Raw genomic sequence first — 16,966 nt, 5'->3', positions numbered from 1 at the left:
TGTGTGTGTGTGTGTGTGTGTGTGTGTGTGTGTGTGTGTGTGTAAAAATACACACGTGTATTCCAGCTCTGTTCATCTGGGAAGGCCCAGAAGCACAGACACCCCACTAGCAGCAAGCATGCTTAACCCCCGGGATTTTGAGATGCCAAGCTTCTTGGAAACATGGCTGACTTTAGGCAGAGGCAGGGAAGGTATGAGTTGAGCCTGGAGTGTTTTGTGAAATGATCTCTCATTGCTAGGACAAAATACCCAAAGCAAGGAAAAAGTGAAATCACCAAGCGAGGAAGGGCTCAGGAATGCTCAGGGTGTGCCTAAAGGACACTGTAGCCAGATTGAAGGGCTTTCTGCCACCAAATTGGAGATAAATAGAGAAAAAAAAGATGGAAGTAGATTAGAAATCACGATACAAAATAGGCCATCCTGAGTCCTCTGGATATGAATAACTAAATGAATAGATTAAAAGTTTGAAACCATTGCATCATGCCTGAACACCCACTTCCTTGCTAGTTATGAGAGGGAAAGTATAATTTTATGGCCTGGGAGCCTGGCAGCTTGATCAGGTGGACTGTGAGATCACGCACAGCCTGAAGGTGCCATGAGGAGAGCAGCACCACCTGGGGGTGTCTGCCCACGTAGCACACCCTGGAGCCCAGGGAGCTCTGGCCCAGAGCTGTCTTGCAGAATAACAGGCCCATTATTGTGTGCCAAGGTTAGGAGGCACAGAGTAGACTTAAGAATGGTTCCCAAGAAGGGGATAGGAGAGAAATAGCAATTGTTGGTGATTCCAGACTAGATCCTTTTGTTTTGAAAGTTATTATTAAGGCAGTCGGTCATAACTGAATGGGGTCTGAAGGCAAGGTGAAAGCCATGCATTGATGTGGTCGGAGGTGGGGCTTCTTCAGAAGTGGCTGGGTCTAGAGTATATGATAGATTCATGGTGCAAGGCTCGGACTGAGGATGGGTGATTACTAAATCAGTCCACTGAGCGGTCTGTCATCCCCCTTAATCCTGTTAACCTAGATAGAATATAAAGTGCAGAAAGAAGCTGCTAAGGTCCCTTGCTCACTTTGCTACCTTCTGCCTGCTGTAAACTGTTTCTCCTCTGATGCTTGTCTGCCATGCTGCCCTTCTGGACTAAGACCCCTACTTAGCCAGCCAACTCTGGACTAAGACCCCTACAAACTGTGAGCCAAATAAATCTTTCCTCTCTTAGCTGTAGCCGTCAGGTATTTTGTCTCAACAACAAGAGAAGTAATTAAGACCGAATTTGGTGCCAGAGAAGTGAGGTTGTTGCTGTAACTTTACCTGATCATGTGGTTCAGGAGCCTTTGGGACTGACGTGAGGGAAGTTTGGAAGGTTCAGAGATAGTGACTGAAAAGGTAGCCCTAAAAAGCCTTGCGCTATGCTTGATGGAAGATTCTGGTTGTAGCTCACAAGACCAGAAAGCTGATGGAAATGCTGCTGGTAAAGACCAGAGTCAGGAGGTTGCAGCGGGGAAGGACTGCATTGGCTGTGACTCCAGAATGTATGCTACACCCTCGCAGAAAGTTTGTCTGCAGTCTACTCGCATCCAGAGACTGCCTGTCTTAGTTACTTTTCTCTCGTTGTGGAGACAAAATACCCAACACCCAGAATTAAGGAAGGAAAGGTTTATTTAGCTCACAGTTAGAGGAGGTTTCAGGCCATGCTCGGCTGGCTCCAAGGCAGAGTGGCACATGCCAGAGGGCAGCCATTCACGGGAGCAGAAAACAGCAAAGAGCAAAGGGAGGAGCAAGGGCCAAGGCTCCTAGCAAGCCTCACTCTCTTCCTTTCATTTGTATGCAGATATCTGCCCCAGGGTGAGTGTAGCACTCACACCCATAATCCCTGTATTGGATAATGAATCAATCACAAACTCTAGAAGCCACCCCATGACTGTCTGAGGCTTTGGGGGGACAACTAGATGCAAAACATAACACTGCCTGAGGCTGAGATTAAGGGCAGGAGACTAACCTTGCAGAAAAAATTGCAAGACAGTTTAATGTTGAAGCCGTGGCATGGCTGGTTTGGAGGCTTTTAGCCAGATCATATTAAGAATCAAGAACAAAGAGTTCAGCAGGATGATTTAAAACATGAGTTGGGCCAGGAAGGAAGCTCTAGTAAACCTGTGGGCTGCCAAGATAGAGCAGAAGAGACCTTGATTGCTGAGGAGCAGTAAGAGAGTAAAAAAGATGGCCTGAGGGCATCACAGGGAGTAGTAGTACTCCACCCTTGCAGCCTCAGAATTGCAAAAGTAAAAGACTTTGCTTTGATGGAAGAGTCCCCAGCACCTTGTTTCAGAATGGCAGTAGCCCAGGATGTTGTTCCTCAGGATTTGGCACATGGGCACTCAGCCTGCACAGCCAAGAAAGAAGGAAGTCAAGCTACTGGTCCAGCTGGCCGTAGACCCTCGCTTCATCTGCGTGGAGCTGGCTTTAGGTGCATGCAGAATGCACGAGTTGTAGGATCAAGGTGCTTCTACCCAGATTCCAGAAGAAAGCCTGTGGCTGCCACCCTGGGCCCTCCCGGGCAGTCCTTCAAGATTACTCACTTTCTTCCTCTCCCATCACACCAGCCTAGAGGTCAGCAGCAGTTGACCCTGCACCTGGGGCACCCCTCAGATTCCTTGTGCAGACTGTACCAGTGCACCCCTTCTGGGAATCCCTCGAACTATCCGTGGGTTGTTTCAGCACTTCTCTCTGCTGGTGAAAGAAAGGTACAGTATGTTGCTTAGGGCTTCAGAAGAAGTTTCTGTATGAACAGCTCTGCCTTTTTTCAGTCCTCATGATAGCAGCAGCAGCAGCAGCAGCAACAATACCATAGTAACAGCAAGAGCTAATGTTTGGCTGTTACTGTGCGCTGTCAGTTGTGCCAAGGAAGTGAGAAAGATGTTCTGTAGCCACAGTTCATAGATGGGAAGGCAAGAAAGGTTCAGCACTTGGTCATTTAGTAATGGGAAAAAAATTCTGAAAGTTCTGGCATCCCCATGTCTTATTTCAAGCTAGTTGAAAATTGGGTCATCAGTTATTAAATCACAAAACATTTGGTTTAAATTAAGTGATAAATATTAAATTTTATAATCAGATACACTTAATGTCAAAAATAGAATAAATCCTTGGTTTATTTTTAAATAGGTTTCTTTTTGCCTCATGTTTTTAATTGGCCTTTCTTTTGCTTAACATTTTTTTAGACTTACTCATGGTTATGTTTATCAGCAGTGTGGTGTTTGTTACTGAACAGTTTTGCATTGCATAAATACACATTTATCCTTGTGTAATAAACATTTGAATTATTTCCATTTGGGGCTTTTATCCAAAGTCTGCTGTGAACATTCTTTTACATATCTTTTAATTTCTCTTGGGTGAAGACCTAAATGTGCGGTTGCTCTGTCCTAATGGACATGTTTCTTGGACCTAAATAAGGGCTGGCCTTAAGTTGTTTAAAGTGCCGACACTATTTGACATGCCGTCCAGCAGTCGGCCAGGCCCAGGCCCTGCACTGCCTCGCTGCTGTTGGCACTGACCAGTTGGTACAGGTACTTCAGGGAGTGCGCGTGGCTACCTCGCTGCGATGTTAGCATGCATCTCGCTGTCAGCTAACGACGCTGAGCACCTCTGCACGTGTGTTCAGTGACCATTTGCGTATCTTCTGAAGTGTCCGTCCTTGTCTTCACGTGCTTTTTGAATGGTTTATCTCGTTGTTCTGTGGAGATGGTCCCCATGTCCTGCATGTCCTTTGCCAGGTACGCACGGCACCTGCTTCCCATTCTGCGTTTTCCTTCACTGCTAGTGCTATCTTCTGGCCAGCAGAAATCTGAAGTTTTAAGGAAGTACAGTATTATAGTTTGTCTATCCCAAGGTCACTAAGATGCGCTTTGACACTTCCTTCTGGGATTTTTATGCCTCTTGGTGGTAGATTTATACTCTCATGTCGCTTGCTAGGTTCATTTTCTGGTGGAGAGGGTGAGGTTGAAGTTCATGTGATTCCGTCGAGAAATCCTCTCATTCTAGCAATGCTGGTTAAAAAGGCCTTTTCCTTATTGAGCTGATGTAGCACGGACTCCAGACCTGGGTCCCCTGTCATCCTGTCTCAGCCCAAGACTCTGAACTTTCACAGAACTGTTTCCTCCTTTCTGCAAGGTCATTAATGCTGATCCCATACCTACCTTAGGGGATGCTTTGGGATTAGATATCCATGGCCGTGTGAAGGACTTAGAAAGATGGCCGTACGCATCAGTCCTGGCATTAGCAGGTCACCCTTGTGTATGTTTGCACTGTGCTTTTATGTGTATTCTCTGTGCCTGACAACACGGAACTTAGAATAAATCTTTTTAGCACTACGCCTATAATTTTCATGGAGTTCTATTGAATCTGGTAAAGTTTTTAAAAGGCCTGTTATTTCATAACCAATTTTTTTCTCTTTATAGCGACTTACTAGTATTTATAAGGCATTCATTGAACATAAACATAATTGACTGCTGTGTTGTTTCCAGTTACTGTGACACAGTCCCTGAGATGACAAACTTATAGAAGCTTCGTTTTGGGCTCAGCTTCAGAGGCTTCAGTCCGTGGTCTCTGGGCTGTGGCTTTGGGCCTGTGGTGGCACAGGACACTGCTGAGCCTGCATGGCAGAGGAGACCTGCCCACCTCAGAAGCTAGCAAGCGAGGAAGACTGGGAAGGGCTGGGCTCCTGCACCCCCGTCAGAGGCTGCTCCCTGCTGACCTGGCTTCCTCCCTGTGTCCCACCTCCTCTGGCATGTAGCGCATGTCTAGAGAGCCACAAGTGGAGACTGAGCTTTTAACCCAGGGTCTTGAGAACCCTGGTCCCACCCTAGAGGACATCAATGGCAGCACTGGCCCAGACCAGGGCTGAGCAGTGCACACAGCTCCAGAAGGGAAAGGCCACTCCACATGTGTGCGGGCGTGCATGGAGCCAGGCAGATAGGTGTAAACACCGAGGGTACGTGCCACTCACTACTCTGGAGGGTCACGCAGTGAACATCCTTGCCCAGGAGGTCAGGTGCCCCAGGGCTGGGAGAGCACAGTGCCTGTGGGAGAGTCTGGGAGGAGGCGGGGAAGGCCAGGTGCCGAGGTCCATCTGGGCACTGCAGAAGCCTTGTCTTCCCTTCTCAGGTCTGACAGCAGAGGTAAGCATGCACATATCTGGCAGCACTTTGCACAGCCGGTGGATCCACACATCTACAGCTGCCTTGGTGTGCTGGGAACTGGGAGCAGGTAGTGCTGCGGGGGTGGTCCTCCTGTGGGCACACTCCGCACCTCCTGTCTCAGCCTCCTCTGTGCTGGTGACCATGCTATGCTGGGGGTGCAGAGGGGGCTGTGAGCCCCACCCTGGAGAGACAGTGCTCTCTTCTTAGAACTGCCCCAGAGGTGGGGCTGAGTGGCCATGGCCCCCGAGGCAGCCACTACACCCCAGTAAAGGGACACAGCAAATGTGCAGGGGTCACAGGTGCCTCTTCTGTTGTCAAAGAAATCTTGTTTGGAAGTAAATTATGACTGACAGTGACTTATTTTCAGATCTAAGCTGGAACCAGAACCAAGTCCAAAGGCAAGAGAATGTGCATCTTCTGAGAAAGTTTCAGAGACCCCTTCCAAAGACTCAGAAGAGAAGCCTGCCCCCGAGGAGTATCCAGGTGGGAATTGGGATAGAAATAACCCTCACCTACACTTGTTTCTCAAGCCCTGTTAGCAGGAACCCAATACCCCGATGTGTCAGTGTAGCTGCACTCTCGGCCCCTTCCTGAGCTGCTGAGCCAGTCACTGTGGACCCCACAGGCCCAGGACTGAGAGCAGCTGCTGACACCCAGCCAGTGCTTGCTGAAAATAGGGGGCATGCTCAGGGCTGTTGCAGATGTTTTCAGTTGCATCTCACTGCATGGCAGAGGGCTAGCGGGACGAATGTTATGCCAGGGTGGGGCACTGAAGCCCATCAAGACTGTTTTCCAAGCCCCTTCTCTGGCCTCCCTCCCTGGCCCCATCCAGGGCTGATCACTTGCCAGGCAGCCCCTTGCTCATGCCACCTGTGTTCTCAGCAGTGCCCTCTGGGACCCAGAGAGGCTGGCTAAGTTGTCTAGAGTAAACGCTCCTAGATGGCATCCCAGGGCTCCTACAGGAGTCTGGCTAGCTCTGGAGCCTGTCACGTAGCTGCCTGTCTGTCCCAAGACTCGCTGTGCTTTACTGAGAGCAGGAACACTCACTGTGGTGCTGGCTTCTCAACCCAGAGGCACCAGAGGCCCTTCAAGTAGTTAGAACTCTCCTGGGCATGGCAAGGGCCTGAGCATCTCCAGTGCCCTCTGGTGGTCCTGGCACGGACTGGGCATATAAAGACCCGGCTCCTCTGGGTCCCTGGGGAACATGCTGCCATGACCTGTTCTAAGTGAGGAAAGTGGATTTGAAGAGATCCTGTGACCAGAGCAGAGTCTAGCTCTACAAAGGGCAGCAAGGGGTCCCTGGGGGTCATGACATGACGCCATAAGCCCTTGGGCAGTAACGCTGTGTGCCATCTTGGCACCACCCAATGTCATGTCACTGCTTCTCAACAGTAGTACATAGGGGCATCCCTGCCAAATTCAACCAGGCCACTCGTCCCTCCAGCGATCCCAGCTTCTATCCAAGAAGTGCTGCAAGCGCCTGTGGGAGCAGGCACCCAGCGCAGACTCATCCGGCTGGCCAGCAGAGGCGGAGCTCCTGTGAAGATGCTGAGCTGGGGCTGCCATCCAGCCACGATGTTCCCTGCACCTACTTGCTTCCCTTATCGGCCATGTGTCTGCCCTTTCCTTTGTGCCAGGTTACTTCCTGATCACGGACGTTTCACCAAGTCTATCCACAGTTGCCAGGAAGATTGTTTAAGCCTGGGCTGCATGGATGTCATCCTTCTACTTAACCTCTGCTTTTCAGTTTTGTCATTTCCATTCTGAAATGAGAGGTCATAGGTAGCATTTTGGTGCAGGACCAGGTGGTGTGGTTGGCAGCGGATGCACCCTTGCCTGTCATACATTGGCACAGCCCCTCTGTGCCCACCGCTGACCTGTGCACATCTGCTACCCAGGCCTTCTCCAGCGTCTGCCCAGCCAGGATGAGTTTCTTGTGCCCATTTTAAATCGGCTTTACAGCCTCAGTGTCCCCAGCATTTCCTGTGAATACAGTGCTGACAGTGGTCCTTGTTCACTGAATAGCAGTCCTGCCCTCGGCAGCTCACAGTTGATGGAAAGATGGGATTCTGGCCCCTAGCAGAACGTGAAGAGCTGGGTCAGGGGCGTTTCAGGAGGTGGGGGCAGTCCCTGAGAGGGTAGTCTGGACCTGAGCAGTGGAAGCCTAGGAAGCTCTAGACTCGGGCATCATGTAGGCAAATGCTCAGAGGTCGGGGCAGTGTGGAGACTGGTGTGGGGCGAGCCAGGCAGGCAGTGAGTAGTGTACAAGGAGAGGAGGGCGGAGGGAGCACGGCTGGAGAAGTGGGAGGCTGGGCCTCAGCCCAAGCACCTGCAGCACCGTGCTTCCCGCTGCCTCCTGGAGAGCAAGTTGAGATGGCTCCAGTCAGCTACAAGCCAGGACATGCGTGAGCACGAGCAGAACTTTCCCATCCTCGCTCAGAGCTAATCTGCTTGGGCAGGCAGGAGCACAGTTTACATGTCTGATTTTGGTGTTCCTGTCCTTAAAAACGGGGAAAAAAGAGTCCAGGCATGGTGGCATGCCCCTGTAATCCAAGCGCTGGGGAGGCTGAAAGCAGGGGGATCACTACAAGTTCAAGCTGCGTAGTGAGACCCTACACCAAAAGAAAAAGAAAAAAACAGTAAAGTTTGGAATGGGTACCACAGTGGTGACAAGAAGGAGAAGCTGAGAAGTTCCTACCAACGGGTGTTGGCTCAGGACACCAGCCAGCTCACCAGCCTGGCTGCCTTGGGCCAGGCCTTTCTCAGGACGTTTTCCTACAGCAACTCTTTTGGGAAAAACAGCCCTTTTAAAAACGTGTACTCAAGTGCCCGGCTAGCTCAGTCGGTAGAGCATGAGACTCTTAAAAACGTGTACTCCATTGTGGATGATATATAGGTTTTTGTGAAGAGATGTTTTGAATAATAGATGCATGGCCTACCTGACCTGCCTTCTCTATAAACTGCTGCTAGTGTGGTGATATGTCTCCGTCCAAGGACCCTGGACGTTTGCCCAATTCATGGTGCCAGGCATAACTAAGAAAGTGTACTGAGGTCAAGGAAGAGAAGATAAACGAAGCATGTTTGCCTGAGTCCAGCTGCTGACAAGCCCTGAGGCACTGGTGAGGCACAGATGCAGCCACCTCTGCAGACCCCTTCCTCCTGTCTGGCTGGAAAGTGGTCCCTCCCTCCCTCTGCTCTGCTTCTCGGGTGGCAGCTGTGTTCCTGGGAGGCTGCAGTGTCTGTGTGCTTCCCATGTTCTTCTGGTCTCGGTCACAGGGGGAGCTGTTCAGGCCCCCCGTCCAGCAGCTCCACGGCCAGGTGTCTGGCAGGAGAAGCCCTGGGATGAGAATGCAGCGCTTCTGTGCTCCTGCAAGCGCTGGCGTGCAGAGCCTCAGCAGTGGAGTTGCAGTGCCCCACAGAATAGGCACCCTTGCATTGGAATAGCATGCGGCAGTCCAGAGAACGCGGTCAAGCCGTGCGGACTGGCCTAGAGTGAGCTCCTGGAGGCTGAGAAGTCATCAGCAGTGAGCTTTAGAACAGCATGTTACCACTGGTATCTCTGTGAAATATAAGCCACTTGGCGCAGGATGATGTGTTCGGGTGGAGGGGGTGGGTAGGGAATCGCATGTCTGTGTTTGCGTGTGCTAGATGGAGTCTGCGGGACTCCTGAGAGAGGAAGTAGGTTGGAGACGTGTATCCTTTCTAGGTGCGTGTCTGTGCCTGTCCATTCTTTTTTAACAACAGTAAGTAAGGTATCCTTGTATTTGAAAGTCTTTAAAAGTAGGGTCTGAGTATACGTTTTCAGCACTGTAACTTCAAGACTGGATCTGAAGGATGTCTGTTTAGTTTGCTGCAACTGCTGAATTCCATGCAGTATTAAAACTGCTCAAGATTCTTTTCCAGCCTGTTTTAAACATGCCTACTGCCTATGCCACCCAGCTGTAACGTAAACTTTGGGCCTTCTGTCTGTTTTCAGTTTCTGTTTCTGTTTTTCTGTTTGAACAGAAAAAACTGTGGCTAAAGCGCGACCTGAACTCGGAGCTGTGGGAGACAGCAGAGGTGAAGACGAGTTATCCCCAGAGGAAATACAGATGGTAACGCTGCGCTCTGCCTAACCCTTGCGTGTGTACTGACTGCCCCAGCACCGCTGCATGAAGTCGGGGGTTATCCCAAGTGTCACTGCTGATTTCTATACCAAGTTTTAAAAATTATAAGTATATATTTTCTATACACTTTCCTACCTCATTTCTTCATTCTTAATATGCTTTCCCAGTGTCTTAAATTTGAGATAGCATAATTAAAAAATTACCTTGGGGTGATATTACTAATAATAGATGTCTTTTCAGCAGCAGTGAAGCAGCCTCCTCAGTTAAATGGGCCTCCTAGAGCCACTGGGGAGGTGCTGGGGCTTGGGGATGCGAGGCAGCGTAAGCTGTGGCTGGGCAAGGAAGGGAGCAGCCTGCGCTGCGGAGCTGCCCCTCTGCTTGCCTCTCTGCGCAGCCCTTCACAGCCGGCTGTCACGTCTGGGTGGGCTCAGAAGGAAGCCAAGCGTGTGGAAGTGCTGAGAGAGCAGTGCAGAAGACAGCACTGTCTTCTGGTGGGAAGTCGACGCAGCTTGGAGCAGGAAGCCAGAGCTGCGGGCATCTGCGGTTGTCCTCTGTGCCCTGCTTGCCCACCTCATAGCCTCGGCCTTCTCTGCAGTCTTCCAGCTGGTGCTCCTCGGAGAACCCCTGGGCTCCCCTTTCAGGGCTTAGAGATGGCCCTGGAGACCAGGCCCTGCACTCCACACTGCGCTTGGCGAAGCCCTGCCTGGGTGGGTGGCAACAGCCACCGTCAGAGCCAGACAATGGAGGAGGCTGTGTGTACTTCCCAGTGCCTGAGGGAAAGAAAAGGCTCAGGGCCACAGCAGGCCCTAGAGTCTGGGAGCAGCAATGTAGAAGGGGCCTGCTAGCACCCAGCTTGTGCCCTAGCCCCACTAGCATCTGCCCCCAGAGAGAATGTGGGAGTGACCGCATCGAGAACTTCCTGTGCGCCAAGTGCCACCTACACTGCACTGTGCTCAGCCCCACTGCTTGGGCAGAACTGTTTGCCCACGTCAGTCACAAGTTGCTCACTGAAGCTGTACAGGGCCAGGATCCCCACTGCAGCTGCACTCCCTGGGCAGGGCAGAGAGGAGAAGACTCACCACATCCACCCACAGACTGCCCGGAAGCCAGGACTGGTCCCTGAGGGTTCCCATGAGGCCATACACTGGCTCCCGTAGCCGCCACCTGCGTGAGTTATGCAGGCCTGCCCTTGCGACAGCCTCTGGTGCCTGGTGACATTGTCCCCCCTGCCATCACCCAGCCATAGTAACCTTGCACTGGCCACTGTGAGGGCTAGGTTTGGCTTTTTTGTTTTTAAATGCCATTTCATTATAACTCTGCTCTTCGTAGATGCTCCTGCCGCAGATAAGCCAGCCCTGCACGCTCACGCCTGATCCCTTGAGGCCTCTGTTCCTCTCTTCCTTTAGAGATCCAGTTCTCTCTGGTGGCATTGACAGCCCTGGAGATCACAGGCAGTCAGAGCCAGCTCTGTTCCCACTCCTCTGAGCTGAGGGCTGACACAGTTCCAGAGTGGCCCAGAGGCAAGCCTATGCAGCTGCCTGGGCTGGAACAGTCCAGGAGTGCATCCTGGTGGACCGCTAGGCAGTTTTGTTCAGGAGCAGAAAAGGACTGGGCTTCAAAGGGCAGCACCATGTTTTATCATTAGGAAAAGTCACTAACTAGCAGGGCACAGCAGTGCCGTGGCACAGGTGGCAAAGCAGCCATGGTGACCGAGGGACTTGGGGAGCTGCAGGCTGGGCCAGCCGCCCACTTGGAGCCAGGGTTTGACGAGCAGCAGGGCTGAGAACTGCTAGCCTTCGGCAGCACCAGGCTTGGTGTAGGACGAGAGCCTTCCCAAGCAGGCCGAGGATGTCGGCGTAGAGCCACGTGCACCACCCCCACCTTCAGGAAGCACCAAGCCTCCTGGGGAGTTTCTGGGGTCCAGTTTAGCACAAGGCAGAAAGTGATCAGCATGCAAAGGTCTGCTCAGACAGTACCCTGCCAGGGATAGGAAACTGAGATGCCGGGCATGGGGACATTTGGAAAGAGGAGGGAGGACCCCTCATCAGGACTATATACCTGCATGAAGCAGGACTGTGGTCTCCAGGGGTCCTTTCCCAGTTGCACCTATGGCCAGCCTCAAATGCTCACCTCCTCTGGCTTAGCCACTGTGGTCAGGAGCACATTTGTGGCCCTCTGAGCAGTCCCAGGCACCCCAGGTGTCACAAATGTCCTCACCCAGCCAGAGACCTTAGTCCCTATCAGCATGGCTGAAGTCAGGTGGCCTGCATCAGCCTCTGCCCAGGCTCCTCTCACTGTCCCAGCCCTTTCCCCACCAGACCCTTCTTCCTTTAACTGTTTCAGGACAGGGCCCTGATCTGTCTGTCGCACTGCCAGTTGGCTCTGAACCACGGGATGGTACCCACATGCCTATCCCATCGAGCGGTATGGGACAGGCCCATTAAGGTGGTACAAGCCACCTGTGGGACAGCTGCACATGTGACACTGCTGGCTAGAACCAGAGAGGCTGCGGGCACGTAGTGCAGAACAGCTGGGTAAAGGCTAAGCCAGGAGCTCCTCCCTGCTTCACAGCCAGGGCTGTGAAAGCAGCTGGTGCCTGCAAATTCAGGGTAGGTCCAGGCCTCTTCCCAAAGTGGGAGTTGCGCAGGGCCCGCTGTCTTCAGTGGCACAGCACTTGCTGTGCAGGGAAGAGGGAGGCACTGAGGACTGGGAGCGGATGGTCCATGGGACAGCAGCCTAAGTGTGTTTGCTTCCTCACAGTTTGAGCAAGAAAACCAGCGACTCATTGGGGAGATGAACAGCTTGTTTGATGAAGTGAGGTAAGTATGCGGCTCTCTCGTGAGCAGAAGCCAGTGTACTGCTTTCTCAAGGCTGTTACTGGCCATGGTACTACCTGAGCACCCATGTGCAACCCCTCGGAGCCCTGGTAGTAGGGCAGGGCTAAGCTACTGGCTGCTGCCATCAGACCTCAGGGGCCACACCGTCCTTAGGAGCAGAGCACCTGGAATGTAATACCACCCACACGCAGCGAGCTGTGTGTGATTCCCCTACAGAGACAGCAGGGCCTGTGAAGGCCATCACTCCGCGGGGCTGCATCCGCCTGACTACACTTACACGGGCCTCGGCTCAGTGGGAGTATGTGGGGCATTGCAGCAGTGAAGCCTGGGTCTTCATGCAGCTGTGCTGCACTGTGGACACCCCTAAAATAAAGCCCTGATGCGGCACACATCCCCAGAGACTCCTCGGGGAGTGGTCCTCCTGCTCACAGCCCCGCCCAGCCTCTCACTCCCCGGCTGGGCCTACCTCCATCCTCCTCCCCTAGGCCTGGTGCTTCCTCCTTTGCATACCTCTTTCCCTCCGTCCCCTTCCCTCTCCTAGCTGAGGGAGTCCTAGCCACCCATGCAGTGCCAGCACCTTCTGCCTCCTTCACTTTGTGCCCAAGCCACGGCTGGCTTCAGCCTTGCCAGTTGCCATTTCTTCTGCACACAGGCCTCGGCCTACCCCAGGGTATCTGTGCCACCCCCAAAACAGGGAAGACACTTGCCAAACCCAGATGCAATGTTTTCAGACTAAACAGGAATGGGGGATGTCTGACCAGGGAGCTGTTTGGGTCCTCAGTACACCTAGACATTGCCTTTGGAATTGCCTGCATGTGTGACCGGATGACGAGGCCAGCCCTAGGACTGACCAGTGACTTGGCATAGCCCTGAGCCTCCTGTTGCCTTAGACAGACCCAGAACACAGGGACCCGCACAGGCCTACCTCTTGGGACTGACGGGCAGCCAGTGCCCTTCCTCACGTGCAGTGTGGGCTCAGCCAGAGTCAGGAAGGGAGCCCATCAAAGAGAGCTGGCCCCATGCTTCCTCCTCCCACCTCCCTGAGGAGGGACGGTCCTTTAGAAATGTCTCTGTTCCTGCTGCATCTCCAAGTATAATGGCTAACACAGTCTCTTGGTTCTCTTTATAAAGGCAAATCGAAGGGAAAGTAGTCGAAATCTCCAGACTCCAAGAGATATTCACAGAAAAAGTTTTACAACAGGTAAATAAAATCAGAAAATGCGATTGTTTTCAGCATTAGCTTGAAGAGAAAGCCCTGAGAAGGCGGCCATCCCTGCCCGTGGGTCTGCCCTGTGGCTGTGGTGGTGCTGCATGCACTGCGGGCACTGCTTGTGCAGGCCGTGCTCAGGGGACCCACATCAGGCCAGGCAGCCGCCTATGAGGCCAAGCACATGGGCCCATGGGAGGACAGTGTCCAGGCCTGAAGTCAGGCAGCTCTTGGCTCTTCTGTCCTGGGCTGAGCTGAGCAGCCCCTCCATAAAATGGGGTGGCTCTACAGAAGCACCCCATCACCGTGCTTGGGGGGAGTACTTTTCAGTCAACAGTGTCACACAGGCCCATGTTGCGCCGGGTGCATTGTCTTGAAGGGGCAAGGGGTACTGTCTCCCGGGAATCCTGCTCTCATCTACCTGCCCACAGTCTAGAAACACTTCCACCCAGTAATTGCCAGGATCAGTGTGACAGTCCTAATAAGGTGGCTCTTCTAGGGCTGGGGAGATGGCTCAGTGGACTAAGTGCTTCCTGGCAAGCACAAGGGCCTGGGTTCAATCCTCGGTTCCACAAGAAAAAAAAGTGGCTCTTCTGCCATAGCACCCACAGACTGCAGCAGAGTTTGGAAGACCTCATTTTTTTTCCAGTGTTAGGCGGGGCTGTGGGGCTCTGGGGTACTCACAGCTTTCCCTAGAGCACACAGCCAGTCAGCTCACAGCGAGTGAGGGAAACTGAGTCCTAGCAGTCTGGAAGTTGGGGTCATATGAACTGCTGTTCCAGTCACTTGGTGACAGCAGTGGGCACACCTGTGTGCTGAGCCCAGGCTGCCCGAGCGCAGACCCTCCAGCTGCACAGGTGTGAGGCAGCAGACCCCAAGGAGCACAGCTGGTACAAAGCTCGGGCCCTACGTACTGAGGCAGGCCCAGCGTGACCTGGGCCCAGTGTCCCTGTCGTGTGGCCAGGGATGCTTCCTCCCCACCCCCACCTCCCCTTTCTTTGTAAAGTGAAATCAGTGTTTCCTGCTGCACTCACGGAGCCAGTGAACGGGAAGGACCTGGGAGGTTGTTCCTGTGCCGCTCTTGAGTGGGGCTGCCATCATTTCTGGGTGGAGCAATGGAAGTCTGGGTCCCATCCTGTTGCAGTGGTACAGCCATAGCCACCAGCCCAGAGACCGTCTCCTCAGTGTGTGTGTGTGTGTGTGTGTGTGTGTGTGTGTGTGTGTGTGTGAGAAACACCACGAGGGCAGGCAGACTGCAGGCAGGGTTCCCCCTGCACTGTTAGCTCCTGTGCTCAACCCAGCCTGAGGAGAGATGGTGTCGTTAATGCTGTGATCCTCACAGCTGTGGCTGCCCAGGTACAGGCCAGATGTGGCTGCACAGGACAGGCAAGGTGCTGCCCACCCTCAGGGGGCCAAGCCCTCTGCTTCCTGTGTATCCCTGTCTGTGTGGCCTTTCTGCAAGTGTCCTGCAGCACACCCTAGCTTCTAGCTGTTCCTTAGATGTGGCGCCAGGACTTGAGTATGTAGAACTCATTTTGAAGCTAGCATGGTTGTTTAAAGCTGACCCTGCTGGACTTCAGAAAGAACAGTGGAGTGCTGGAGGGAAAGCCCCAGCATGCAAGCGATGCAGCCTTTTGTGTCATCCTCTGGCGGGTGGCACAGCAGAGGCAGCAGGCAGGGCAGGGAGTACAGGCGAGGGGCCCCAAGGGCTGGTGCCTCCACCGGGTCCTGCCACTAGGCTGCTTTGTGACACTGAATGAGTCAGAGAAGTTCTCTGAGCCCTAAGCTTCCTTTGATAAAACTGAGGTGTGCTTGTGCCTCGGAGTGCTGTTAAACTCAGGCCATAGAGGGAAGCCCCTGGTCCTGGGAAGCGGCTGTTTTCCCTCTTAGGTGTTTACCTGGCCCTTTTTCCCACCATAGGAAGCTGAGATCGACAGCATCCACCAGTTGGTTGTCGGGGCGACTGAAAACATCAAAGAGGGCAATGAGGACATTCGTGAGGTGGGTGCTCCAGGCCCCAGGGCTACCTGACGGCACAGGGGGCAAAGCTAGGCTCTGTCCTGGAGCCATGAGGCTCTGGTCTCAGCGGGTGTTGGAGGCCGCAGCTCCAACCTTGGAGCAGTTGGGTGGAGGGCCACTCCCAGCGCCCACCGTCAGGCCAGCTGCACGGAGGGAGTGGAGGGCTTTGACCCCTGGACAGCAGCAAGGCCTCCAGGGAGTCCGAGTTCCTGCTGGCACAGGATTATGCTCCTGCAGGTTATGGTTTAGCAGTGAGGAGAAAAGAGCCACTGTCTCCCCATGCAGTCCAGCCCTGCTTGTTGGCTTCATAAAGCACGCAGCCAGCTCCCAGGGTGCTCCTGGCCTAGGACCCTCAGGGGCATGGAGCAGAGCGTGTGGGACGTGGGGCTGCAGGGCTGACAGCAGGGTGATGCCTGTGCTCTGCCTGTCCAGGCCATCAAGAACAACGCAGGCTTCCGCGTCTGGATCCTCTTCTTCCTGGTGATGTGCTCCTTCTCCCTGCTCTTCCTCGACTGGTACGACAGCTAGCAGCGGAGGCCAAGCCTGCACGCACTATGTGTGCTGTCAGGGCACAGCGTGGTCAGGGTTCGTCACTGTGCGAGGAGGGGAGGGGTTGAGACAGACACGTGTGAGAGAACCCACGCCCACGCTGTTAAGCCGCTGGGGGAGAACGTGCACGAACTGGAAGTGGTCTGTGCCAGCATCCAGAGGGCTGGCGCCACCGTCGCCCCTGCCGAGCTGCTCCCCATACCTGCTGGGGCTCCGAGCAAGTCTCTGCCCCTGCCCACCCCAGTGGCTTCAGGGAAGGGCACAAGCAGTGACATCATTCAACAGCTCAATCCTGACTTCTTCGTGGCTGCCAGTCTGTCTGCATCAGCTGACTCAGTCCTGCATTGTTGAAAAGATCCCCATGTGCCCTGTTGATTTCATAAGCACAGTCACAGCCACTCGCTGTGCTGGCAGGGAGTAGACGGCAGTTCCACGGATGCCTAGCTGCCGCGCCAGCACTTCATGGCAGGGTGGGGACAGGCACAGGAAGACCAGTGTCCCAGCCCTGGTCCAAGGAGCTGGTGTTCCGAGGAGGCCGAGGACCACAGAAGAGCGAGGCCTGCTGCCCTGTCCCTGCTCTCCTCCCTCCTGGAACTGACAGGACCCCAGCTCAGGTAGGGCAGAGCCGTGCGCGCACGTGGCATCCATGCTGCACCCGGAGCGGAGCGTGCGCAGCCTGCGGACAGAGTCCCTTGGGAAGCACAGGTGCCCTCCAGTTCTTTATTTGCAGAGTGCAATGTCAGAAGTTATTTCAGTCAGTTTACAGTCAATAAAGTAACGTCTACTACAAAATGCAAGCGGGGTGCTGTGTGTACACGGGCTTCGTGTGTGTGCAGACATACGCAGGACACGATTTGGCACGCATTGATTGCTTTGTGCATTCCCACAGCCTCACCACATCCTCCGCAGCGAGTGCCTCCGAAATGCGCTGAGGCCACGCCTGTGTCTGCAGACCCCTGGACACGACGTGTGTCTCCCACAAGCACGTTCAGGGACTGCTGGCGCCCACCATGATCGCCGTGCTGGCTCGCAGCACATCCGCACTACTGCTCATTTATTTCT

At 53.7% G+C, this 16,966-nt stretch overlaps 1 protein-coding gene across 4 annotated transcripts in view; it reads left to right on the top strand.

Annotated features, from left to right (window-relative positions):
- Stx18 (syntaxin 18) overlaps positions 1-16,944 on the top strand; it is a 115,695-nt gene extending 98,751 nt beyond the window's left edge. For 2 of the 4 annotated variants that reach the window (XM_004624573.3, XM_023699705.1), the window contains exons 6-11: positions 5,554-5,669; positions 9,192-9,280; positions 12,053-12,111; positions 13,261-13,330; positions 15,257-15,337; positions 15,788-16,944. In XM_004624573.3, coding sequence (XP_004624630.1) covers positions 5,554-5,669; positions 9,192-9,280; positions 12,053-12,111; positions 13,261-13,330; positions 15,257-15,337; positions 15,788-15,883 — 511 coding nt within the window. In that variant the 3' untranslated portion in view covers positions 15,884-16,944. Of the gene's footprint in view, positions 1-4,853; positions 4,866-5,553; positions 5,670-6,823; positions 8,004-9,191; positions 9,281-12,052; positions 12,112-13,260; positions 13,331-15,256; positions 15,338-15,787 lie in introns of those variants that run through there. The other 2 variants (XM_023699709.1, XM_023699701.1) reach the window with 2 other exon arrangements.
- The last annotated feature ends 22 nt before the right edge of the window (positions 16,945-16,966 follow it).

This window comes from Octodon degus, unplaced genomic scaffold (genome assembly GCF_000260255.1).
Source record: "Octodon degus isolate 3935 unplaced genomic scaffold, OctDeg1.0 scaffold00006, whole genome shotgun sequence".
Classification (NCBI taxonomy): Eukaryota; Metazoa; Chordata; class Mammalia; order Rodentia; family Octodontidae; genus Octodon; species Octodon degus.
Note: the sequence above shows the minus strand (reverse complement) of the source record. Positions and strands in the feature narration are given on the sequence as shown.